Source organism: Euprymna scolopes, chromosome 5 (genome assembly GCF_053919585.1).
Source record: "Euprymna scolopes isolate OS-2025 chromosome 5, ASM5391958v1, whole genome shotgun sequence".
Classification (NCBI taxonomy): domain Eukaryota; kingdom Metazoa; phylum Mollusca; class Cephalopoda; order Sepiida; family Sepiolidae; genus Euprymna; species Euprymna scolopes.
The window spans coordinates 80,936,995-80,964,386 of record NC_136486.1 but is presented as its reverse complement, the minus strand read 5'-3'; the positions used below and the strand labels follow the sequence as shown (position 1 = coordinate 80,964,386).

At 30.8% G+C, this 27,392-nt stretch overlaps 1 protein-coding gene across 4 annotated transcripts in view; it reads right to left on the bottom strand.

The window, feature by feature from the left end:
• The window catches only part of LOC145276885 (CCR4-NOT transcription complex subunit 11-like), a 100,123-nt gene that overhangs the window by 55,272 nt on the left and 17,459 nt on the right, over positions 1-27,392 (bottom strand). The window contains exons 2-5 of one of the 4 annotated variants that reach the window (XM_080128310.1): positions 23,644-23,736; positions 21,330-21,435; positions 6,038-6,231; positions 1,225-1,359 (exon numbers count right to left, since the gene is read on the bottom strand). In XM_080128310.1, the coding sequence (XP_079984436.1) occupies positions 1,225-1,359; positions 6,038-6,202 (300 nt within the window). In that variant the 5' untranslated portion in view covers positions 6,203-6,231; positions 21,330-21,435; positions 23,644-23,736. The remainder of the gene's footprint in view (positions 1-1,224; positions 1,360-6,037; positions 6,232-21,329; positions 21,436-23,643; positions 23,737-27,392) is intronic. The other 3 variants (XM_080128314.1, XM_080128313.1, XM_080128312.1) reach the window with 3 other exon arrangements.

Genomic DNA, 27,392 nt, shown 5'->3' with positions numbered 1-27,392 from the left:
AATTATGCTGGTCGCCATGGAATTCAACGCCTAAAGAGTACCTAAAGTGACACATGCACTTATATTATATTTTTTAAAGTTATCCTCTTCTTTCGATTGTCTAGCCTTAATTTAAACATGAGTCACTTCAGGTTTGGCAGTGGTCGTAACCGCAAAGACATCAGGTTTTTTCCCCCTTCTTTTCCTCCTTCGTGGTACGGGTTCGAGCCTGCCTTCCTACTGCAACTTTTTTTTTTTTGCTCAACATACACATTCAAACACCCGGGCAATGCCGGGCTGAAATGCTAGTATATATATATATATATATATATATATATATATATATATATATATATATAACTTGAGTTCTTTTAGTCATAATCGAAACCAAAACTTGTGAAGAATTCTTGATAAAAAAAAGATAACTTGAGTACCATCAGCTAAAACCAAAACCAAAACTTATGAAGAATTCCTGGTAAAATTATTTATTACAAGAAATGGAAGATCATAACAATTGAATAACAGTTCATCCGAAAATAAAAGATGTAAGCGTGACACATAAAATAACACATACGCTATCGTATTAATATATAGATAATCATACCAAAACATATATTTAAATTTAATATAAAGTTCTTACAAGTATATATTTTCTATTCCGTATGCAATTTTATCAGATTAATAAAACAAAGTTGTTTTCCCTTCCTACTACAACTTACTTATATAATCATTGCTTCCTTTCATTTTGAATCTTAGTTGCCAGACATTGGCTGTCTAGAATATTTCACATTAACAGTTTATTTTTACTGAGCACTTGCAAATTCTATCATAGAAAAATAAATATGGCGTCTGCCCATAAACTTTTCCATAAACAGAACAGTATTAAAATATTGTTTCATCTTTAAAAATACTTTAATTAGTCTAACCAACTGATCAAGGTAGAATTGTATTAACTGACAATATACATAGTCTTTCTCTATTCAAATATTAACACGAAAAATCAGGATTGTATGGGAAAAGGTAATTCATACATAGGAAATAGCAAATCTTCTACTTATGATTCAAAAGTAAAGATTAAAAAATGTATACAATTTAAGAAGGGTGGGTGGGTCTGAACTACATAGTACATTTATTTTATCTTTGAATATAAAGATATAAATATACACTTTCCCATTTACTGTACTAACATTTACAGAATCTCAAGACCTTTGTTCTTTAATATTTATAATTAAAATGGTTTCTTACCAAAAGATGAACAAACGCTGGTGCAAATGGGTTATTGACAACTGGTTCATTTCTATACATTTCATATAATAAAAATAGAGCAACAAGTTTCTGGGTTGGACTTGGAAGAAGATCTCTATTCTGAAGTAACAAAACCTGCAAAATAAAATTAACATTTTTAATAACTAAATGGAAGAAAGCTCTAAAATAATGAACTATTTCAGTTTTTGAGCACTAAAAATACAATAAGACCATTATAAGTAGATAACCAAAACAAACACTTTATTTTCACTGCATTTAATGTTACCTTTAATGATCTTTGTAAAGCATAAACATGGAAATAACAAATTTATTTTGGTATTTCAATTAGTTACAAAATTATGAGCGTTCAAAGTTTCTATTGCTATATTGTGCCAGAAGCCAATTTTTACAGTATATAACTAAAACTGCAGGCTTGAAACAAGTGAAAAATCCTTACAAATATAATGTTATGCTGTATTTTTGTGGATAGCGGCAATATTACATACCTAATGTGCTTCAACAAGTCATATCTTTTTTATTTGTTGGTCAATTTTTACAAGAATTATAGTGATGAAAAGAGAATAAAATAAGCATTCCAATGATGTTAATTTAGTTTTTATGCGTTCAATATTTTTATGCTCCAAGTTAAAAATGAAAAAGACGGTAAAAAAATTATGATAGCAAAAAGGGAAACAATTTTTTCAATGTTTACATTTCATACGTTATGTTTGGATACATATGCATGGGTTTAAATTTGATTGGATATGACTGAAATTTTACAGGCTATATAAACAAAGAAGTCCATCTCTACTGGTGTTTGATTTTGATTTTTACGCCCACAGGAAGCAAAGTTACGACCGAGCAAATTGACGAAGACTATTTCAAAATTGGTAAGATAAATCGTATATATCATCCATTTGCATATAGATAATAGTTTCAGAATTATTTTCATGTATAATATGTAAATATTTGATACTTATTAATTGTGCGGAAATTTCTTTAAAATGTTATCTTTTATAGAAATTCAAAGGGAAACGATGGCAGCAATGACAGCTATGCGCTAACAATTGCTGTCAGGGTATTAACGAGTTTGTATTCTTTAAAAGAATAGAAAACTGTTTTTTCTGCTTTCAAAACGAAAGCAAAAAAGAAGTTTCATTTTTTATTCTGGGTTTGTCAATTTAAAAAAATATTATCAAGTTTTTCAAATTTGATTTCCAAACAATACTATTTTGTTGTTTTTAATCCTTGTAGTACACATGTACTAAAAGCGTTAAAAAAACAACAAAATGTACTAAGTACAGGCGTTTGTTTTTTTGTGGTAAAAAAAAACAAACAAACAAACAAAAAAATATATAACAAATAAAAGATACTTGTGCACTTATGCCAACATGCTGAAATAATAACATTATTATTTAGAAACCCATTCTTAACATGGGGAAGGAAAGGTGTTTTGTTACCTATCCTGTACTTCCACCTAAGACCATTTTTTCGAATCTGTAAAATAAATCCATATTTTTTTTTTAATTGAAGATATTTGAATAATAATAATAATAACAATTATTAATAACGAATTTTCCGCAACTAAGTAGCTTTCCGGATATTAAGCAATATCATTTCTTATGTTATCGCTGGTGGCCATCTTGGTATGTGTGTTTGTGCATAGTTTCTCGGGTTAGGTTTGCATGCTTGCGCGTACCAAGATGGCCACCAGCAATAACATAAGAAATGACATTGCCTAATATCCGGAAAACTACTTATTTGCAAAAAAAATTTAAACGCGATATTTGTTTTCAGTATACCTTAAAACCTATAAAAGTAGTCATTTTAAATGTTAAGGTGGAAACAAGGTAAAAAATTACTGCTTTATTTCTTTGTTTACATAGTTGAATTTTCAGTAAAACAACAGAATAGAAATGACAAAAATTACCATCAACTGGTGAATATATAGTTGTTGCTTATCAGGATTCCTGGTATCCTGATACTGTGAAAGCTACATCAAAGATTCATGTAGAGTACAATTTATGGTCGCATCCCAGAAAATAGGGGTATATTTTAGGCCAGATAGAGAGGATTTACAAAATTGAAAATTGGACTGGTCCCAAAATGCATAAGTTCTGGTTGACGATGGGAATTTCCATCTTTTATAGAAATCCAAAATCTATATGAAAAATTTTCTTTGATTTATTTCTGAGACTAATGCATATCTACTCAATTTTTTTTTCTTTGAGGGGAGTAGTAAATACCGGCCATGAATGCTCTTTAGGCATTCAATGGCTACACCCAGATTAAGCTCTCCTTTAGTGAGGAGGCAGGAAAATGCCTGCTCTCAATAAAGCTATATTTAAATACCACTATAATACTTAGTTTTGTTCAAAAAACTGTATGATACTATGCACCAGTTGAAAAAAAATTGAAACTTGTACATCTGAATTTATAATTCACTAGCAGGGGAGTACCCGGTGTTGCCCGGGTGTTTAGAGGTGTGTGTGCTCGGGAAGGAGGGGTTAATCAAAACATAGGAATAAGTGAAGTAAATATTTAAAAAAAAAAATAAAAACTCGAAAAAAAACACAAAAACGTAAGGCAAACGAACGGTGTTAAATCTAAAAATTGGAAAAACAAAAAAAGAAAACGCGAATGTGATGGAAAAAGAAAACAGAAAAACGAACGTTAAAACTTCTTTAAAAAATCTGAAAAATAAAATCAAAAGAAAACACTGGCTTTTTTTTTTTTTTTTACATAGGTGTTAGCACTTATAAAGGCCGATAGGCCACTCAAGGATAAGGGTTAAAGAGTGTACAGTAGTGAAAAGGACAATATAGTAATCGATAGTAACGGAAGTTCGGTAAATTTGTTAACTTAAGTGGAACGGCTCATCAGAAACTTGTTCACGTTGGACTTGGCGAGGGGGGAACATAGATTGAAGCTCAGTCGAACACTTTCCATGAAAATAACGATACATCAGAGACAAACTCGCAACATTTGTGAGATAGAGGTTGCAGGGAAGAGAAAAGGACATCTCCCACCAGGCCACGAAGTCTATTTTGAACTCTATCAAGGCAGGACAAGTCTTTTCTAGCAGCTCCTGCCCATATGTGGCAACAGTATTCCATCCTTGGACATACCTGGCTCTTATATAGATAGAGAATTGCATCAGGAGTGAGATATCTACTGGATCGATAGAAGGATCCGACAATTTTTCTGGCGGCCTTGGCAACAGATTTGATGTACGTATTCCATTTAAGATCAGGAGTAAAGGTCAAGCCTAGAAGCCTGTCAAAACTTGAGGCCTCCCCGACGAAAGCCATTCATTTTAATTGATGTCAGATGGAGATCAGAACGTTGATGATGTAAAGATAGAAGCTTTGTTTTAGATGCATTAAAAATAACCAGCCACTCCTTTCCCCATTGTACAACATGATCAAGATCAGAGGAGAGAGAATCAGAGAGAACTTGGTCGTTTACTGTCTTAGATGTGCTACCATAGATGGTAGTGTCGTCAGCATAAATGTCTACAAATGATGTAAGGATGTGATTTGGAAGATCATTAATGTAGATCAGGAAAAGAGTTGGGCCCAGGATGGACCCCTGAGGGACACCAGCATTAATACTGTGAGCTTCTGATTTTTGCCCATCAACTACTACTCTTATGAACCTATCAGAAAGAAATGATTTAATAATTGAGAAGACATTTCCAGCTATACCATAGCTGGAGATCTTGAGAAGTAGACCTTTATGCCATACCCTAACCCTGTTTCAATATTAAAATTTAAAAAATCGAAAAAAAAAGACACCTCACACCACGATTCGAACCCAAAACTTTTAGATAATGAGGTCACACTCTAAGCAACTGAGCTAAGATGACGTCAACAAAATTGGATCGTTTTTTTTAATTTAAACTAAATTATGTTCCGATGTCATTTGCGCATGCGTAGAAGCGAACTTGTCATGAGAGGACGGTTTTTGCTGACCCCTCCCAGTAGAAAACTGTTGATTTTAGGGTGAAGAAATTAATGTTTTCGGCCAATTTAATTTTTCGATATTTGTCGGGTGACGGTTGGAACTTTAAAATAATACCAATCTTGTGAAAATCCGTGAACCATGTTGAAAGTTTTTGCGAGACATATAAACACACATGCATACAAACAAACATACATACACACATTTTCACTTTTATATATATATAGAAGGCTTATGGTAAAGAGATACACCAGTTTGACTACATAATCAGAAAGAGCACACAATTTTACATAACAGTGCCAAGGTTCATGAGAATAGCTTGAAAAATAAATAAATCGTAGTGAAATTACCGAATTTCTTGAAATGTTAAGGGCCGTAATTTAGCCCACTTTTTCTAAATATAAAATGTCTACGGGAAAGCCTAAATTTTGGCACTTAAAATTCTCATAACTTTTGACTACTGATGGTATTTGCATAATTCAAATAGTTTTAAGCATCTTTTACATAGCTCTTTTCATGCGAGTTGATAAAATAACAATGATCTAAAATGAAAAAAAATCAACTTGTAATGCTATTGTTATCTTGTGATAAGTGAACATTAATTATAATTGAAGCAATAATAATTAGATGAAACTAAATATTCTAAACATGCAAAAATGACATAGAAACAACTATATTCATGAGTTTCAGCTAACACATTACATCTTTTTAATATGATTCATAACACATTGAAAATCCAGCTATATTTCTCTTTTAATAGTAAATACATAAAACACTCAGATTTGGACCATCTGTAGTATTGGGAATCTCAGTTTAATAAACGACCAGGGATTTGAGATGTTAGGCTTGCCTTGAATAAAAAAGATCGAAGCTTCAATTCCATTTTGTTGTTCACTGATGAATCTGTCTGCAGCATCCACTCCCCAGCAGGATGGAAGGCCAGAGACCAAGAAGATGTCATCCGCTGGCCAAAGCAAATCAGGTATGTTCGCATTATATTGTTGCACATACACATCTCGGAAACTTCTCAAGGCAAGAGAGAAACTGTAGAAGAATAGCAAACACACATATAACAGTGAACTGCACGTAAGGACACACGTTTATACGTAAGAACACACACACCCACACGTATATGTAAGAACATTGATAAGAACACACAGACCCGTAAAAGTAAACGTTAGTAATAAGTAATAAATAAATAATAAAGACACCATTCTAAAAGGTTACACATGTAAAAACAGATAGAAATAAAATAAAATAAGCATCAAGTGCGCTTGAAAGCCAAATCACAACGTAATATAAGGAAAATAAATATTTTACTTGTTTGAAATTTATCACAAATGTATTTCAAAGGTATACCCCATCTTCAGTGTGTTGTTTCGTTTCTTTTTTTGCTTTTCTTCTTCCTTGCTATGTTATAAATTTGGAAAAAGAAGTCTGTTTGTAAAGAGCCACACATTGTTTCTAGTGGTTGTATTTTGAAATGTTTGAACTGTGCATAGGCAACGCGAGAATAACGTCAAAGATGAGAGTTCAAACGCACTTGATGCATATTTTATTTAATTCAAATTAAAACAACGTTTCTATATGAACTCTCATCCTTGACGTTAAGATAGAAATATAATTTAATAACAGAACAAAATTCACTAAAGTTTTCAACTTTAAATTTTTTGTGAAAGACAACTTAAAAATAGATATTAACCCTACTATAAAGATGAGTGACTCTTTTTTCTTCAAGATGACAGAAACTTTATATACATAGAGACATAATATTCTGTTGACCAAATTTGAAAAACACTATTTTTTCATTTAGAAAATAAATTGCCTAAAACTGAAAATAGTAACACGAAGTAATCTGAAAAGACTAAATCACACAAAATATTCATAAAGTTAAATTTTGTTTACATCCAAATTTTATTAAAATAACTCCTAAAATAAACAAGATATTGCAAGTTTGAAAATGAAAGGAATTTCACTATATTTACTGATTTTTACATGTTAAACAGCCTAGTTTGTGATACCTACTATGAGTTAGTTTCGTTGAAATTATAAAACTTGTGTACAAAGATTCTTTAGTATATGAAAAGTTAGCAGCTTGCTCTCTTGATATCTTACATGAAATCTAACATCCATGGTGCTATAAAATCTTGAAAGACACTGAGAATTAGATATAATGCCATCATTACAATAATAAAAATGGTTTTAGGCCAATCAAAAACCCTAAAATATGAGAAAAAGATATTTTAGTAACATGTAGTGTCGTCTGATACGCATTGATTTGCATATCAATGAAGCTTCGTTCCCAAGAAAATGTTATAAAAAGACTAAAGTCAAGAGTGAAGAAGAGTCAAGTTCTTAGAATATAATTGGACAGGTCGAAAAGTAGAAAGTCGTATAAACGCTGACAACAATGCTTTTATAATTACAAACTATTTCAGCATGAAATATGAAGTCAATGCAACCGAGATAAAAGTAGGATTTTTGAAAATTGAAAGCATCGAGAAATGAAAATATTAAATGATTCATGTCGAACTTTGAAAATTAAAAGTGTCAAGAAATGGAAAGATTGAAATGTGATTTTTTAATCAACATCATATAATAGAGTATTTTGATTCAACTGAATTTTTTTTGTGTTTGAGAGGCTAGTAGTGTCTAGCAGTGTTTGAAGTGGATGTGAGTGCCCATCTGGGCACTGGGATATGAGATGATCTTTAAGGATCATGGGAGGATGTAATTTAACCTGCATATCGATGAAGCTTCATCCACAAGTAAACGTTATAAAAAACTAAAGTTGAGAGGGAAAAGGAGCTGAGTTCTTAGAACCGAACTGAACAGGTTGGAATGTAGAAAGTCTTACAAACGCTGACAAAAATGCTTTTTTAATTACAATTTCGTTTTCTATTAATCTTTAGAATAAAAAAGCTAAGTGTTCATAAAATATTCCCGTAAGATGAGCTCCACTTTACCCAAGAACAGCATCATCATCAGGAACAGCCAACTTCCAACTTGTTCTACATAATTTTTTCTTTTTCAGAAGACTTAAATTTACTTGAAAAAGCAACATGCTACTTTTCTGAAGTTCAAACTTGCTAATTTTTTTGAAGTTCTTACTTAATACTTTTTTGAAATTCTTACTTGCTACTTTTTTTGAAAGTAGCAAGTAAGAACTTAAAAAAAGTAGCAAGTAAGAATTTCAAAAAAATTGCCAGAACTTAAAAAAATGTAGCAAGTAGAAAGTACTACATTTTTGAAATTCTTATTTGCTACTTTATAAAGTTCTTACTGGCTGCATTTTTTGAAGTTACTACTTACTACTTTTTTGAAGTCCATACCAGCTACTTTTTTTTAAGTTCTTGCTACTGTTTTGAAGTTGTTACTTGCTACTTTTATAAAGTTCTTACCTGCTATTTTTATAAAGTTCTTACTTGCTCCTTTTATAAAGTTCTTACTTGCTCCTTTTATAAAGTTCTTACTTGCTACTTTTATAAAGTTCTTACTTGCTCCTTTTATAAAGTTCTTACTTGCTACTTTTATAAAGTTCTTACTTGCTACTTTTATAAAGTTCTTACTTACTATTTTTATAAAGTTCTTACTTGCACCTTTTATAAAGTTCTTACTTGCTACTTTTATAAAGTTCTTACTTGCTACTTTTATAAAGTTCTTACTTGCTATTTTTATAAAGTTCTTACTTGCTCCATTTATAAAGTTCTTACATGCTATTTTTATAAAGTTCTTACTTGCTCCTTTTACAAAGTTCTTACTTGCTCCTTTTATAAAGTTCTTACATGCTCCTTTTATAAAGTTCTTACTTGCTACTTTTATAAAGTTCTTACTTGGTATTTTTATAAAGTTCTTACTTGGTATTTTTATAAAGTTCTTACTTGCTCCTTTTATAAAGTTCTTACTTGCTACTTTTATAAAGTTCTTACTTGCTATTTTTATAAAGTTCTTACTTGCTCCTTTTATAAAGTTCTTACTTGCTACTTTTATAAAGTTCTTACTTGCTACTTTTATAAAGTTCTTACTTGCTACTTTTATAAAGTTCTTACTTGCTCCTTTTATAAAGTTCTTACTTGCTACTTTTATAAAGTTCTTACTTGCTCCTTTTATAAAGTTCTTACTTGCTACTTTTATAAAGTTCTTACTTGCTACTTTTATAAAGTCCTTACTTGCTATTTTTATAAAGTTCTTACTTGCTCCTTTTATAAAGTTCTTACTTTCTATTTTTATAAAGTTCTTACTTGCTCCTTTTATAAAGTTCTTACTTGCTACTTTTATAAAGTTCTTACTTGCAACTTTTATAAAGTTCTTACTTGGTATTTTTATAAAGTTCTTACTTGCTCCTTTTATAAAGTTTTTTGAAGTTCTTACTGGCTTTGTTTTTTGAAGTTCTTACTTGCTATGTTTTTTTAAGTTCTTACTTGCTACTTTGTTGAAGTTCTTACTTGCTATGTTTTTTGAAGATCTTACTTGCTACGTTTTGTGAAGTTCTTGCTACTTTGTTGAAGTTCTTACTTGCTATTTTTTTGAGTTCTTGCTACTTTGTTGAAGTTCTTACTTGCTACGTTTTTTGAAGTTCTTGCTACTTTGTTGAAGTTCTTACTTGCTACGTTTTTTGAAGTTCTTACTTGCTATGTTTTTTGAAGTTCTTAATTTCTACGTTTTTTGAAGTTCTTAATTGCTACTTTTTTGTAAGTTCTTACTTGCTACTTTTATAAAGTTCTTGCTACTTTTTTTTAAGTTCTTACTTGCTATGTTTTTTTAAGTTCTTACTTGCTTTGTTTTTTGAAGTTCTTACTTGCTACTTTTTTGAAGTTCTTACTTGCTACTTTTTTGTAGTTCTTACTTGCTACTTTTTTGAAGTTCTTACTTGCTACTTTTTTGTAAGTTTTTACTTGCTACTTTTTTGAAGTTCTTACTTGCTATGTTTTTTTAAGTTCTTACTTGCTTTGTTTTTTGAAGTTCTTACTTGCTACTTTTTTGAAGTTCTTACTTGCTACTTTTTTGTAGTTCTTACTTGCTACTTTTTTGAAGTTCTTACTTGCTACTTTTTTGAAGTTCTTACTTGCTACTTTTTTGAAGTTCTTACTTGCTATGTTTTTTGAAGTTCTTACTTGCTATGTTTTTTGAAGTTCTTACTTGCTACTTTTTTGAAGTTCTTACTTGCTACTTTTTTTAAGTTCTTACTTGCTATGTTGTTTGAAGTTCTTAATTTCTACGTTTTTTGAAGTTCTTAATTGCTACTTTTTTGTAAGTTCTTACTTGCTACTTTTATAAAGTTCTTGCTACTTTTTTGAAGTTCTTACTTGCTACTTTTTTGAAGTTCTTACTTGCTACTTTTTTGAACTTCTAAATTTCTACGTTTTTTGAAGTTCTTACTTGCTACTTTTTTGAAGTTCTTACTTGCTACTTTTTTGAAGTTCTTACTTGCTACTTTTTTGACGTTCTTACTTGCTACTTTTTTGAAGTTCTTACTTGCTATGTTTTTTGAAGTTCTTACTTGCTATGTTTTTTGAAGTTCTTACTTGCTACTTTTTTGAAGTTCTTACTTGCTACTTTTTTGACTTTCTTACTTGCTCCTTTTATAAAGTTCTTACTTGCTACTTTTTTGAACTTCTTACTTGCTATGTTTTTTGAAGTTCTTAATTTCTACGTTTTTTGAAGTTCTTACTTGCTACTTTTTTTAAGTTCTTACTTGCTACTTTTTTGAAGTTCTTACTTGCTATGTTTTTTGAAGATCTTACTTGCTACGTTTTGTGAAGTTCTTGCTACTTTGTTGAAGTTCTTACTTGCTATTTTTTTGAGTTCTTGCTACTTTGTTGAAGTTCTTACTTGCTACGTTTTTTGAAGTTCTTACTTGCTATGTTTTTTGAAGTTCTTAATTTCTACGTTTTTTGAAGTTCTTAATTGCTACTTTTTTGTAAGTTCTTACTTGCTACTTTTATAAAGTTCTTGCTACTTTTTTTTAAGTTCTTACTTGCTATGTTTTTTTAAGTTCTTACTTGCTTTGTTTTTTGAAGTTCTTACTTGCTACTTTTTTGAAGTTCTTACTTGCTACTTTTTTGTAGTTCTTACTTGCTACTTTTTTGAAGTTCTTACTTGCTACTTTTTTGAAGTTCTTACTTGCTACTTTTTTGAAGTTCTTACTTGCTATGTTTTTTTAAGTTCTTACTTGCTTTGTTTTTTGAAGTTCTTACTTGCTACTTTTTTGAAGTTCTTACTTGCTACTTTTTTGTAGTTCTTACTTGCTACTTTTTTGAAGTTCTTACTTGCTACTTTTTTGAAGTTCTTACTTGCTACTTTTTTGAAGTTCTTACTTGCTATGTTTTTTGAAGTTCTTACTTGCTATGTTTTTTGAAGTTCTTACTTGCTACTTTTTTGAAGTTCTTACTTGCTACTTTTTTTAAGTTCTTACTTGCTATGTTGTTTGAAGTTCTTAATTTCTACGTTTTTTGAAGTTCTTAATTGCTACTTTTTTGTAAGTTCTTACTTGCTACTTTTATAAAGTTCTTGCTACTTTTTTGAAGTTCTTACTTGCTACTTTTTTGAAGTTCTTACTTGCTACTTTTTTGAACTTCTAAATTTCTACGTTTTTTGAAGTTCTTACTTGCTACTTTTTTGAAGTTCTTACTTGCTACTTTTTTGAAGTTCTTACTTGCTACTTTTTTGACGTTCTTACTTGCTACTTTTTTGAAGTTCTTACTTGCTATGTTTTTTGAAGTTCTTACTTGCTATGTTTTTTGAAGTTCTTACTTGCTACTTTTTTGAAGTTCTTACTTGCTACTTTTTTGACTTTCTTACTTGCTCCTTTTATAAAGTTCTTACTTGCTACTTTTTTGAACTTCTTACTTGCTATGTTTTTTGAAGTTCTTAATTTCTACGTTTTTTGAAGTTCTTACTTGCTACTTTTTTTAAGTTCTTACTTGCTACTTTTTTGAAGTTCTTACTTGCTATGTTTTTTGAAGTTCTTACTTGCTATGTTTTTTGAAGTTCTTACTTGCTACTTTTTTGAAGTTCTTACTTGCTACTTTTTTGAAGTTCTTACTTGCTATGTTGTTTGAAGTTCTTAATTTCTACGTTTTTTGAAGTTCTTAATTGCTACTTTTTTGTAAGTTCTTACTTGCTACTTTTATAAAGTTCTTGCTACTTTTTTGAAGTTCTTACTTGCTACTTTTTTGAAGTTCTTACTTGCTACTTTTTTGAACTTCTAAATTTCTACGTTTTTTGAAGTTCTTACTTGCTACTTTTTTGAAGTTCTTACTTGCTACTTTTTTGAAGTTCTTACTTTCTACTTTTTTGACGTTCTTACTTGCTACTTTTTTGAAGTTCTTACTTGCTATGTTTTTTTAAGTTCTTACTTGCTATGTTTTTTGAAGTTCTTACTTGCTACTTTTTTGAAGTTCTTACTTGCTACTTTTTTGACTTTCTTACTTGCTCCTTTTATAAAGTTCTTACTTGCTACTTTTTTGAACTTCTTACTTGCTATGTTTTTTGAAGTTCTTTCTTGCTACTTTTTTGAAGTTCTTACTTGCTACTTTTTTGAAGTTCTTACTTGCTACTTTTTTGAAGTTCTTACTTGCTATGTTTTTTGAAGTTCTTACTTGCTATGTTTTTTGAAGTTCTTACTTGCTACTTTTTTAAATTCTTACTTGCTACTTTTTTGAAGTTCTTACTTGCTATGTTTTTTGAAGTTCATAATTTCTACGCTTTTTGAAGTTCTTACTTGCTACTTTTTTGAAGTTCTGGCTACTTTTTTGAAGTTCTTACTTGCTACCTTTTTGAAGTTCTGGCTACTTTTTTGAAGTTCTTACTTGCTACTTTTTTGAAGTTCTTGCTTGCTATGTTTTTTAAAGTTCATAATTTCTACGTTTTCTGAAGTTCTTACTTGCTACTTTTTTTAAGTTCTTACTCGCTACTTTTTTGAAGTTCTTACTTGCTACTTTTTTGAAGTTCTTACTTGCTATGTTTTTTGAAGTTCATAATTTCTACGTTTTTTGAAGTTCTTACTTGCTACTTTTTTGAAGTTCTTACTTGCTACTTTTTTGAAGTTCTTACTTGCTACTTTTATAAAGTTCTTACTTGCTACTTTTTTGAAGTTCTTACTTGCTACTTTTTTGAAGTTCTTACTTGCTATGTTTTTTGAAGTTCTTAATTTCTACGTTTTTTGAAGTTCTTACTTGCTACTTTTTTGAAGTTCTTACTTGCTACTTTTTTAAGTTCTTATATGCTATGTTTTTTGAAGTTCTTACTTGCTATGTTTTTTGAAGTTCTTACTTGCTACTTTTTTGAAGTTCTTACTTGCTACGTTTTTTGAAGTTCTTACTTGCTCCTTTTATAAAGTTCTTAATTGCTACGTTTTTTGAAGTTCTTACTTGCTACTTTTATAAAGTTCTTTTTTAACTCCTTACCAGCTAGTTTTTTGTATTTGCTATCTTTTTTGAAGTTCTTACTTGCTACGTTTTTGAAGTCTTTACTTTCTTTTTTTTTTAAGTTCTTACTTGCTACTCCTTTGAAGTTCTTACTAGCTACTTTTTTGAAGTTCTTTCTACTTTTTGGAACTTCTTACTTGCTACGTTTTGTGAAGTTCTTACTTACTACGTTTTGTGAAGTCCTTATTTGCTACTTTTTTGAAGTTCTTATTTATTAGTTTTTTGAACTTCTTACTTGCTACTTTGTTGAACTTCTTACTTGCTACTTTGTTGAAGTTCTTACTTGCTACTTTTTTGAAGTTCTTACTTGCTACTTTTTTGAAGTTCTTACTTGCTACGTTTTTTGAAGTTCTTACTTGCTACGTTTTTTTAAGTTCTTACTTGATACTTTTTTGAAGTTCTTACTTGCTACTTTTTTTAAGTTCTTACTTGCTACTTTTTTAAGTAAGAACTTCACAAAACGTAGCAAGTAAGAACTTCAAAAAACGTAGGAAGTAAGAACTTCAAAAAAGTAGCAAGTAAGAAGTTCAAAAAAAGTAGCAAGTAAGAACTTCAAAAAACGTAGCAAGTAAGAACTTCAAAAAACGTAGAAATTAAAAACTTCAAAAAACATAGCAAGTAAGAACTTCAAAAAAGTAGCAAGTAAGAACTTCAAAAAAGTAGCAAGTAAGAACTTCAAAAAAGTAGCAAGTAAGAACTTCAAAAAAGTAGCAAGTAAGAACTTCAAAAAAGTAGCAAGTAAGAACTTCAAAAAAGTAGCAAGTAAGAACTTCAAAAAACGTAGCAAGTAAGAACTTCAAAAAAGTAGCAAGTAAGAAGTTCAAAAAAGTATCAAGTAAGAACTTAAAAAAACGTAGCAAGTAAGAACGTCAAAAAACGAAGCAAGTAAGAACTTCAAAAAACGTAGCAAGTAAGAACTTCAAAAAAGTAGCAAGTAAGAAGTTAAAAAAGTAGCAAGTAAGAACTTCAAAAAACTAACAAATAAGAACTTCAAAAAACTAACAAATAAGGACTTCAAAAAACGTAGCAAGTAAGAACTCCACAAAACGTAGCAAGTAAGAACTTCACAAAACGTAGCAAGCAAGAACTTCACAAAAGTTAAAAAAGTAGAAAGAACTTCAAAAAAGTAGCTAGTAAGAACTTCAAAGGAGTAGCAAGTAAGAACTTCAAAAAAATAGAAAGTAAAGACTTCAAAAACGTAGCAAGTAAGAACTTCAAAAAACATAGCCAGTAAAGAAAAACTAGCTGGTAAGGAGTTAAAAAAGAACTTTATAAATGTAGCAAGTAAGAACTTCAAAATGGAGAAAGTACAAACTTTATTAAAGTAGCAAGTAAGAACTTTATAAAATTAGCAAGTAACATCTTAAAAAAGTAGAAAGTAAGAACTTCAAAAAAGTAGCAAGTAAGAAGTTCAAAAAAGTAGCAAGTAAGAACTTCAAAAACGTAGCAAGAACTTCAAAAAACATAGCAAGTAAGAACTTTAAAAAAGTAGCAACTAAGAACTTTATAAAAGGAGCAAGTAAGAACTTCAAAAAAGTAGCAAGTAAGAACTTTATAAAAGGAGCAAGTAAGAACTTCAAAAAAGTAGCAAGTAAGAACTTCAAAAAACGTAGAAATTAAGAACTTCAAAAAACATAGCAAGTAAGAACTTCAAAAAAGTAGCAAGTAAGAACTTAAAAAAAGTAGCAAGTAAGAACTTCAAAAAAGTAGCAAGTAAGAACTTCCAAAAACGTAGAAATTATGAACTTCAAAAAACATAGCAAGTAAGAACTTAAAAAAAGTAGCAAGTAAGAACTTCAAAAAACGTAGAAATTATGAACTTCAAAAAACATAGCAAGTAAGAACTTCAAAAAAGTAGCAAGTAAGAACTTCAAAAAAGTAGCAAGTAAGAACTTCAAAAAACGTAGAAATTAAGAACTTCAAAAAACATAGCAAGTAAGAACTTCAAAAAAGTAGCAAGTAAGAACTTCAAAAAAGTAACAAGTAAGAACGTCAAAAAACGTAGAAATTAAGACCTTCAAAAAACATAGCAAGTAAGAACTTCAAAAAAGTAGCAAGTAAGAACTTCAAAAAAGTAGCCAGTAAGAACTTCAAAAAAGTAGCAAGTAAGAACTTCAAAAACGTAGAAATTATGAACTTCAAAAAACATAGCAAGTAAGAACTTCAAAAAAGTAGCAAGTAAGAACTTCAAAAAAGTAGCAAGTAAGAACTTCAAAAAAGTAGCAAGTAAGAACTTCAGAAAACGTAGAAATTATGAATTTCAAAAAACATAGCAAGTAAGAACTTCAAAAAAGTAGCAAGTAAGAACTTCAAAAAAGTAGCAAGTAAGAACTTCAAAAAAGTAGCAAGTAAGAACTTCAAAAAAGTAGCAGGGAAGGACTTCAAAAAACGTAGCAATTATGAACTTCAAAAAACATAGCAAGTAAGAAGTTCAAAAAAGTAGCAAGTAAGAACTTCAAAAAACATAGCAAGAAAGAACTTCAAAAAACGTAGAAATTATGAACTTCAAAAAACATAGCAAGTAAGAACTTCAAAAAACATAGCAAGTAAGAACTTCAAAAAAGTAGCAAGTAAGAACTTCAAAAAAGTAGCAAGTAAGAACTTCAAAAAACGTAGAAATTAAGAACTTCAAAAAACATAGCAAGTAAGAACTTCAAAAAAGTAGCAAGTAAGAACTTCAAAAAAGTAGCAAGTAAGAACTTCAAAAAAGTAGCAAGTAAGAACTTTATAAAAGGAGCAAGTAAGAACTTCAAAAAAGTAGCAAGTAAGAACTTTGTAAAAGGAGCAAGTAAGAAGTTCAAAAAAGTAGCAAGTAAGAACTTCAAAAAAGTAGCAAGAACTTCAAAAAACATAGCAAGTAAGAACTTCAAAAAACATAGCTAGTAAGAACTTCAAAAAAGTAGCAAGTAAGAACTTCAAAAAAGTAGCAAGTAAGAACTTCAAAAAAGTAGCAAGAACTTTATAAAAGTAGCAAGTAAAAACTTACAAAAAAGTAGCAATTAAGAACTTCAAAAAACGTAGAAATTAAGAACTTCAAACAACATAGCAAGTAAGAACTTCAAAAAAGTAGCAAGTAAGAACTTCAAAAAAGTAGCAAGTAAGAACTTCAAAAAACATAGCAAGTAAGAACTTCAAAAAACATAGCAAGTAAGAACTTCAAAAAAGTAGCAAGTAAGAACTTCAAAAAAGTAGCAAGTAAGAACTTCAAAAAAGTAGCAAGTAAGAACTTCAAAAAAGTGGCAAGTAAGAACTTCAAAAAAGTAGCAAGTTAGAACTTCCAAAAACGTAGCAATTAAGAACTTCAAAAAACGTAGCAATTAAGAACTTCAAAAAACGTAGAAAGTAAGAACTTCAACAAAGTAGCAAGAACTCAAAAAAATAGCAAGTAAGAACTTCAACAAAGTAGCAAGAACTTCAAAAAACGTAGCAAGTGAGAACTTCAACAAAGTAGCAAGAACTTCAAAAAACGTAGCAAGTAAGAACTTTAACAAAGTAGCAAGAACTCAAAAAAATAGCAAGTAAGAACTTCAACAAAGTAGCAAGAACTTCACAAAACGTAGCAAGTAAGAACTTCAAAAAACATAGGAAGTAAGAACTTCAACAAAGTAGCAAGTAAGAACTTAAAAAAACATAGCAAGTAAGAACTTCAAAAAACAAAGCCAGTAAGAACTTCAAAAAACTTCATAAAAGGAGCAAGTAAGAACTTTATAAAAATACCAAGTAAGAACTTTATAAAAGTAGCAAGTAAGAACTTTATAAAAGTAGCAAGTAAGAACTTTATAAAAGGAGCAAGTAAGAACTTTATAAAAATAGAAAGTAAGAACTTTATAAAAGGAGCAAGTACGAACTGTATAAAAATAGCAAGTAAGGACTTTATAAAAGTAGCAAGTAAGAACTTTATAAAAGGAGCAAGTAAGAACTTTATAAAAGGAGCAAGTAAGAACTTTATAAAAGGAGCAAGTAAGAACTTTATAAAAGGAGCAAGTAAGAACTTTATAAAAGTAGCAAGTAAGAACTTTATAAAAGTAGCAAGTAAGAACTTTATAAAAGGAGCAAGTAAGAACTTTATAAAAGGAGCAAGTAAGAACTTTATAAAAGTAGCAAGTAAGAACTTTATAAAAGGAGCAAGTAAGAACTTTATAAAAATAGCAAGTAAGAACTTTATAAAAGTAGCAAGTAAGAACTTTATAAAAGGAGCATGTAAGAACTTTATAAAAGGAGCAAGTAAGAACTTTATAAAAGGAGCAAGTAAGAACTTTATAAAAATAGCATGCAAGAACTTTATAAATGGAGAAAGTAAGAACTTTATAAAAATAGCAAGTAAGACCTTTATAAAAGTAGCAAGTAAGAACTTTATAAAAGTAGCAAGTAAGAACTTTATAAAAGGAGCAAGTAAGAACTTCAAAAAAGTAGCAAGTAAGAACTTCAAAAAAGTAGCAAGTAAGAACTTCAAAAAACATAGCAAGTAAGAACTTCAAAAAACATAGCAAGTAAGAACTTCAAAAAGTAGCAAGTAAGAACTTCAAAAAAGTAGCAAGTAAGAACTTCAAAAAACGTAGAAATTAAGAACTTCAAAAAACATAGCAAGTAAGAACTTCAAAAAAGTAGCAAGTAAGAACTTCAAAAAAGTAGCAAGTAAGAACTTCAAAAAAGTAGCAAGAAAGAACTTCAAAAAATTAGCAAGTAAGAACTTCAAAAAACGTAGAAATTATGAACTTCAAAAAACATAGCAAGTAAGAATTTCAAAAAAGTAGCAAGTAAGAACTTCAAAAAAGTAGCAAGTAAGAACTTCAAAAAAGTAGCAAGTAAGAACTTCAGAAAACGTAGAAATTATGAACTTTAAAAAACATAGCAAGTAAGAACTTCAAAAAAGTAGCAAGTAAGAACTTCAAAAAAGTAGCAAGTAAGAACTTCAAAAAAATAGCAAGTAAGAACTTCAAAAAGCGTAGAAATTATGAACTTCAAAAAACATAGCAAGTAAGAACTTCAAATAAGTAGCAAGTAAGAATTTAAAAAAAGTAGCAAGTAAGAACTTCAAAAAACATAGCAAGTAAGAAGTTCAAAAAACATAGCAAGTAAGAACTTCAAAAAAGTAGCAAGTAAGAACTTCAAAAAAGTAGCAAGTAAGAACTTCAAAAAACGTAGAAATTAAGAACTTCAAAAAATATAGCAAGTAAAAACTTCAAAAAAGTAGCAAGTAAGAACTTCAAAAAAGTAGCAAGTAAGAACTTCAAAAAAGTAGCAAGAAAGAACTTCAAAAAACATAGCAAGTAAGAACTTCAAAAAACATAGCAAGTAAGAACTTCAAAAAAGTAGCAAGTAAGCTTCAAAAAAGTAGCAAGTAAGAACTTCAAAAAACATAGCAAATAAGAAGTTCAAAACAGTAGCAAGTAAGAACTTCATAAAAGGAGCAAGTAAGAAGTTCAAAAAAGTAGCAAGTAAGAACTTTATAAAAGGAGCCAGTAAGAAAGTCAAAAAAGTAGCAAGTAAGAACTTCAAAAAAGTAGCAAGTAAGAACTTCAAAAAACATAGCAAGTAAGAACTTCAAAAAACATAGCAGTTGCTACTTTTTTGAAGTTCTTACTTGCTACTTTTTTGAAGTTCTTACTTGCTACTGTTTTGAAGTTCTTACTTGCTACGTTTTTTGAAGTTCTTACCTGTTACTTTATTGAAATTCTTACTTTCTATGTTTTTTGAAGTTCTTACTTGCTACATTTTGTGAAATTCTTACTTGCTATGTTTTTTGAAGTTCTTACTTGCTATGTTTTTTGAAGTTCTTACTTGCTACGTTTTTTGAAGTTCTTACTTGCTACTTTTTTGAACTTCTTACTTGCTACTTTTTTGAAGTTCTTACTTGCTACTTTTTTGAAATTCTTACTTGCTATGTTTTTTGAAGTCCTTATTTGCTACTTTTTTGAACTTCTTACTTGCTACTTTTTTTAAGTTCTTACTTGCTACGTTTTTTGAAGTTCTTACTTGCTACTTTTTTGAAGTTCTTACTTGCTACTTTTTTGAACTTCTTACTTGCTACTTTTTTGAAGTTCTTACTTGCTACTTTTTTGAACTTCTTACTTGCTACGTTTTGTGAAGTTCTTACCTGATACTTTTTGGAACTTCTTACTTGCTACGTTTTTTGAAGTTCTTACTTGCTACTTTTTTGAAGTTCTTACTTGCTACTTTTTTGAAGTTCTTGCTATGTTTTTTAAGTTCTTACTTGCTACTTTTTTGAAGCTCTTACTTGCTAGTTTTTTGAAGCTCTTACTTGCTATGTTTTTTGAAGTCCTTACTTGCTACTTTTTTGAAGTTCTTACTTGCTACATTTTTGAAGTTCTTACTTGCTACTTTTTTGAAGTTCTTTCTACTTTTTTGAAGTTCTTACTTGCTACGTTTTGTGAAGTTCTTACTTGCTACGTTTTGTGAAGTTCTTACTCGCTACGTTTTTGAAGTTCTTGCTATTGTTTTTTTAAGTTCTTATCTGCTACTTTTTTGAAGTTCTTACTTGCTACTTTTTTGAACTTCTTACTTGCTATGTTTTTTGAACTTCTTACTTGCTATGTTTTTTGAAGTCCTTATTTGCTACTTTTTTGAAGTTCTTACTTGCTACTTTTTTGAAGTTCTTACTTGCTACTTTTTTGAAGTTCTTACTTGCTATGTTTTTTGAACTTCTTACTTGCTATGTTTTTTGAACTTCTTACTTGCTATGTTTTTTGAACTTCTTACTTGCTATGTTTTTTGAACTTCTTACTTGCTATGTTTTTTGAACTTCTTACTTGCTACGTTTTGTGAAGTTCTTGCTTGCTACTTTTTTGAAGTTCTTACTTGCTACTTTTTTGAAGTTCTTACTTGCTGTGTTTTGAAGTTCTTAATTGCTACTTTTTTGAAGTTCTTACTTGCTACTTTTTTGAACTTCTTACTTGCTACGTTTTTTGAAGTTCTTACTTGCTACGTTTTTTGAAGTTCTTACTTGCTACGTTTTTTGAAGTTCTTACTTGCTACTTTTTTGAACTTCTTACTTGCTACTTTTTTGAAGTTCTTACTTGCTACTTTTTTGAAGTTCTTACTTGCTACTTTTTTGAAGTTCTTACTTGCTACTTTTTTGAAGTTCTTACTTGCTACTTTTTTGAAGTTCTTACTTGCTACTCTTTTGAAGTTCTTACTTGCTACGTTTTTTGAACTTCTTACTTGCTACTTTTTTGAACTTCTTACTTGCTACTTTCTTGAAGTTCTTACTTGCTACTCTTTTGAAGTTCTTACTTGCTACTTTTTTTAATTTCTTACCTGCTACGTTTTTTGAAGTTCTTACTTGCTAAGTTTTTTAAGTTCTTACTTGCTATTTTTTTGTAGTTCTTCTTTGCCACCTTTATGAAGTTCCAATGTGCTGCGGTTTTGAAGTTCCCAAAGAAATATTTTGAACAAGCTAACTTTTCTTCTCAAAAACATTCTCTAACATTTATTTCTAAAGACTTCATTGCTTTTTTTTTCTACTTCCACTACTGATATTGTACATTGTAAATAAACAAATTCCTTTATTGTTTCAATCTTCACCCAAGTGATTAATTTTCTGGCCATCAAAACGCATATTTGCCTTCCACTATGATTTTTCAGGCCTGTGCCTTGGAAACTTTAAATATGAAAACTTTAAAACAAATCATTTCCAATATGGGAGAAGTTTGGAAATACAATAAAGAATTAACTATTTCTTTTCAAACTTACCAGAGCAGTTCCAACTTTATAATGATCTGCTTTTTGGAAATAATGATGAAATGTGGAAACCAAAACCTCAAATGTTTGTGTTTGGGTTGAATTTTCAGAAAGAACACTGCAATTGAAATAATTAAATTTTCAATGTAAAAACAAAAATAAAATTATAAGGATGTGAAAATTAAAAGTGAAAGTTTTACTGATGTGAGCCGTGTTTTTCTTTGTTTTACTACCATTATTATCTCCTCATGAAGTGCATATTAAAGCTGATATTAATGAAAATCTATTTTAGCATCATTATATCTAGTTTTTATTAAACTTTGTCTTCATTTGAATGTGTACATACTGTTGACAAAATATTGTTAAATATTTTTGTTGTTTTTGACAAAAGTTGTAAATATTTATGACTTTTATCAATAGATTTCTCTTTTTATTCTTAAGAAGTAGCAAAATTTTTATGTGACAGGATACCATATTAGAGTTGAGTGATACATGGTCAATAAGTTGATTAGATCTCTTTCTTGCTGAACTGCAAGAGAAAACGGTCAGATTTTGAAACAGCTGATCCCTCACTATGGAGAATAGTAAGGGAAGTATTATATATGTTTATACAAAAAGAAAGAAAACAGAAAACCCTAACAGATTTTGTGCTGTCATCATTCATAGCTGTTGCTATTAAAAAAAAAAAACATGCATATCATGTTTCAAAAAACGACAATGATACTAACTCAATTAATCCTAACCCACGCAGAGACGTAGAAATACCTGGCTTTGAAACTAGATGCAGGGAAAACCCTGCCGGTGCTGATAGACTCGTACATCTGGTCAGGTCATTCATCTAGAAGAGTTATTTCTTGACACCCATATCCATAGATTTGGCTATAGTTTGCACTGCAGATAGGCAACATAGGAACTAAAAAATCCTGAAAATTACACTTGAATCCAAGCAGTTTCTGATTTAGAGCATCTTTTGTTTTGGCATTAGTCGCATGATATGACGCCCGAGCGACAATTTTGTGATGTACTTTCTTTGAATATTTTCTGATTGAAAGATTGTATGTCGGGTATATTTTTGATGATAATGAAAAATATTCCCTCCCTCTATTGGATGTGATAACCAATTTAGACATGTGTTAAATTCACATGACACCTTAATTTTGGAATCAATTTTGGAGTAAGCCAGATGGTAAAAGTGTTGTATATTAGTTTATATTGGAGATGATATATTAAAACGTGTCATGTGTTATCTAGTGGATGTAAAATATTGTTCTTTTAACAGACAGATAATAAACGTATAAATCGTATGTATGTTGTTTAGCCAGGGGACATGATATTGACGTGTAAACCGAGTCATGTTGTATCAGACTTATTTCACGGGATATTTTTACAGTTCATATGTAAGAAGAATAATATATGCTTCATACCTTTTTCTTGAGTTCTTTTAACTTCCTGCTGCTCAGTGACGACCAGCACCATATAATTGAGACAACTGTTCTTATTTGTGAAACCATTAAAAACATTAAAGTTGTCTCAATTGGTTTTCACAGGATCTGCAGTTAGTCTACATTTTCTGTTCATACAGCCCGCTCCTTAGCTGTCGATCCACCCTTGTCTAGACGTCTGTCTGCTCTGGTGGTCAATTCTCAACTCTCTCAATCTCTCCAAAACTAACTACATCACGTGTTCTCTTACGTCACCTAATTCCATGTCTCATACCAATCTAATCCACCTAGTTATTTGTTTATTCAAAACCCCAAAATAATGTTTACATATTTTTTCTATTTTCGCATTCCTTTTGCGATTTACATGTCAATCATTTCTTCCTCAATTTAATTGTTTATTCTTCTAATCATAATAACTGATCCAGCGAACATCTGTCACTCAAATCAATTAATAAGAACACAATAACAATAATAATAATGTTTTGACCATTGCTCCCGCTTGCCACAGTTAACAGATACTATGCTATGATCACAGTCTAAAGGGTCATAACATTACAGAAGTAAACAGGCTCAATTCAATCAGATATTTTCAATAAAAGTAGTTCTCCCAAAGGCGTTCTCTATATATTTATCTCACACATTAAATTATGTCTCCACCAAAAATGGTTAATGCTTACTTCACTTACATTGTCTGTTGAAAGTAAAGACTTTGGAAAAAGTCCTGAGATCATTCAAAAACTATGTACACTCATTTTCTACCTTTTTGACTCCTCTCCTTGTTCCCTTTTTTTTTATACAAAACATGGCAATTTTGATAAGGGCTGCTTGTTTTAGCTAGGGCCCTCTTTACTATTTCATACACAAAAATGAACTTGAACTATTACCTGAGAAGTACCTTCATGGGAAGCAACCAGTTTCAATCTGTTCGGTGTTAAGTCAGGGGAGTGGCAAATCATGCCAAATTCCATTAATTTCATCTTCAAACAGGTGTCCATTAAAAAAAATTGAATATGTAAAAATAAAGATAAAACAGTTGCAGTGAAATGATATTCAGAAAATAGTGAAGCAAACTCAGTATTCAACATTTACATGCTGTTGTGTCCTTTATGCCACTGAAATGCAGAAGTGTTTTTTTGATACTCTTAGTTATTGTGTATGTCCTTCTGGTACATGTTGTTGGGGATACAACACAAAGAGTTTTCTTGATGGGAACAAACCATGTATCATCAATCTGCAGCCAACTGTATGTCTCGCTTGGTCCATGGAGATGCATGAACTTGACAGTTACATCACCTTCCTCTGCATTTATTTCATTCACGATACCAACCCATCAGAAAGGTTATATATTGGATTGGTCAGAGTTATAAAGAATTGACTGCAAGTCATGAATATCAATATATAGTTCATCCATACTGGACAACTTATGACCAATTTGTGATGTTGACAATGGTACAAAAATGTAGCTCTGGTTACTGGCACTGGAAAACCTTGCTTCAAGCAGCTTTCTCATCTTCTCGATTTCCTTACTGATCACAAAGAAACGGATGGCAGACAACTGGCAGATAGCAAGAATGGCTTTATAATCTAAGATTTGATTATTTAGAGGGCGTTGGAGTAACCGCTTAGCTACATGGCACTTTATTGAACCCCCAATTTCATCATAAGAGGATTTTCCATGACTGGTGGCAAAGAAAACTTAATCACCTTCAATACCAAAGTCCTCCTTATGCAAGCATAAATTGATGAAATTCTTGAAGGTTTTATATTGAGCACCACAGCAATCATTTGTTCACATGCGGTAATAAAGTCTAGATTAAGTGAACAGTCAGTGTCTGAGTTTGATACACAAATGCAGTGTCATGGGTTTTGTCATCGGAAATAAAACACAATGAAATGTGCTTTAGCTGCTGATCAGAATCTTGGTAGTAAATCACTACTGAGTGCAGGATACAATATTCCTTACTCCAATGATAACATTGAATTTTGTCTGTATTAAAAATTGAAAGTTTTTTGCAAAGTCTCCCAGAACAAGGATCTCATTGGAACAAAAATCCTCTTTCTTTTGATTCAAGTATCTGGCTTGACATTTTGTTAGATATGAGTGTCTAGCAAGATTATCAAAAGTTTCAATCAACAGATCTTTATATTCTGTATATGTTAATGTTGTATGGCCGGTTGTGTCCCATTGACTAAAATGAAATTCGTCATCAGGGTTCATATCATACAGCTCCTCATCCAAGAATTTTTGCAATGCTTCTCTCCCAGGGCAGTTTTCAGAGTGATGCATCATACACTCTTTGTTAGAAGAATCACAAACTAACTTTGATATCAAATCTTTGTAAGTGATGTTCTACTTAATGGCATCGACAAGAAGTTTTGCATTTTGATGTATGCCACGGAACAGAATGTGTACCTGTAGATCGAGCTAAAACATGCCACTTTGGATGCATCAAATTGAGTTGAACACCAATAGAGCAAGCCTCATAAGTCATCAAGTTTTCTGAAGAAAGGTAAAAAAGAAAATTAGAACCTAGTTGCACTACCTTTTGCTTACATGCTTTTTCATAAGAAACATGAGTTGGCCTCCTACCAAAAGAAGTTTCTTAACTTTTGATACATATGATAGAGAATGGATTGAGAAAGAGAGTGAGATGTGTAAATTATATTGTAGACACGTTGATCGGAAGTGAGGGTCAGCTGATCGGATTTTGTGTGAGTCACGTGATCAGGTTAGCTGAATCGACGAGATTGGGTTTTGACATAGAACACGACGGATGGCTTAACAGTCATTCCTCCTCTCCACTGAGGGGGGGGGCTGATGTGTGTGGAAATGAGACCAAGAAGAAACCACGCAAGCCAAAGATTCACTTTCCATCCTTCTGCGAGACATCTGGAAAGTGAATAAAAAAAACTATAAAACCAATTGATTGTCTTGGAGTGAATAAATCTTTGTCCCAAAACAGGTACCAGTCCCCCTCCAGGAGACGAGATGAATCCAGATAGAACAACATCCCCGACGCATGAAGGTATGTCCAAATAATACATGTACCACACACACACACATACAACGGTATATGAACGAATAGACTGGACCACTAGACGATCACACAACGTTCCCCCTTATTAGATAAATATACAACACATAGTTACAAAAGTTTCTTAATTAATGTGTTTTTTTCCATAGTGCAGTGGGCGTGAGGGGGGGGCAGCTTGACCATAATTTTAAAAATGTTTATAAACCCCACGAAACACAATTGAAACAATTTTATATCCTTTGCATTCCTTAACCTTCTTAGATCACACATCAACAAAAGTAGCAGTGCTTTGCATTTTGTTGGTGTGTAGTGACTCCGAGAAGTATGATCGAGAAAAGAAATCTTGTGATTTTAAGAAAAATGCTGATTTTTCAGGAAAACCGATTTTTTTTCCATCAAGTTTTGCTACTATAATCAACATTTTTATGTTTTCAGATAGATTCCACATAGTTTTAGGTTTTCATGAAAAGTAATAAAATTTTGTATTTTGATCAATTTAGGTCACTTTTATTATTTTGGAATTTCTGAAAAATTTGATCTCTGCGACATTTCTGGAAAAAAATTATTTTATAAATTTATGATGTTTTGACACTTTATGATAGGTTAGAAATATTCAGGAAGCTATATAGAAAATCAAAGCCAAAAAATTACGTTTTCAGGAAAATATAAACAAGTTTAAAAAGTTCAGTTAAAATAACCCCCCCCCCCAGTCTTTTGAGGGTCAAAAAGTTTCTTAATCAAAATTGTTGGCTTGAGATAGTACTACAAGTTTCTTAAGATTTTTACTATTCTATTACTGGCTTCTTATAAAACAGTTTCTTATAAAGAAGCATACTCATCAACTAATCTTGAAGATTGCCAGATCATTGAAATTTTTACCAGAACTTAACTGTATCTGGCTTACTCCAAAATTTATTCCAAAATTAAGGTGCGACGTGAGTTTAACACATCTAAATTGATTATCACATCCAATAGGAGGAGGAAATACTTTTTATCATCAACAATATACCAGAAACTATGAGTGAACGAAGCAAGAAAGTTTAACCATTTTTGGTCCAGAGACAATTTATTGTGTCTAAAAAAATATATATATATGAAAAAAAATAATGCGTTATCATGCCAGCCACACCCTTTTTTTATTCGATTTTGGGGCACACACTGATGCCATTTTTGGATTCCTTGAGTTAAAAACTTACCCGAGTGAATTTTCAGGCCCATACGATCTTTCAATCAGAAAATATTCAAAGAAATGATATCACAAAATTGTTGTCCAGGCGTCACATTATGTGACTAACGCCAAAACGAAAAATGCTCTAAATTGGAAACCGCTTGGAGTTATGTGCTCAAATTTTCAGGAGTTCCTATATTGTCTATCTGCAGTGCAAACTACAGCCAGATTTGTGGATATGGGTTTCAAAATCCCATATTTCTGGATGATTTGACACAGAATTACCCAGAAGGAAAACTCCAATGTTAAATATGTGCCACTAACCTCATACGTCTTGACACCTAACAGGGGAGGGAGGCCTCCTCAGTCCTGGTCAACAACCTTCCTAGAGCTGGTGACTCGATCAAATCACCGATTTGCAAACCTAAAC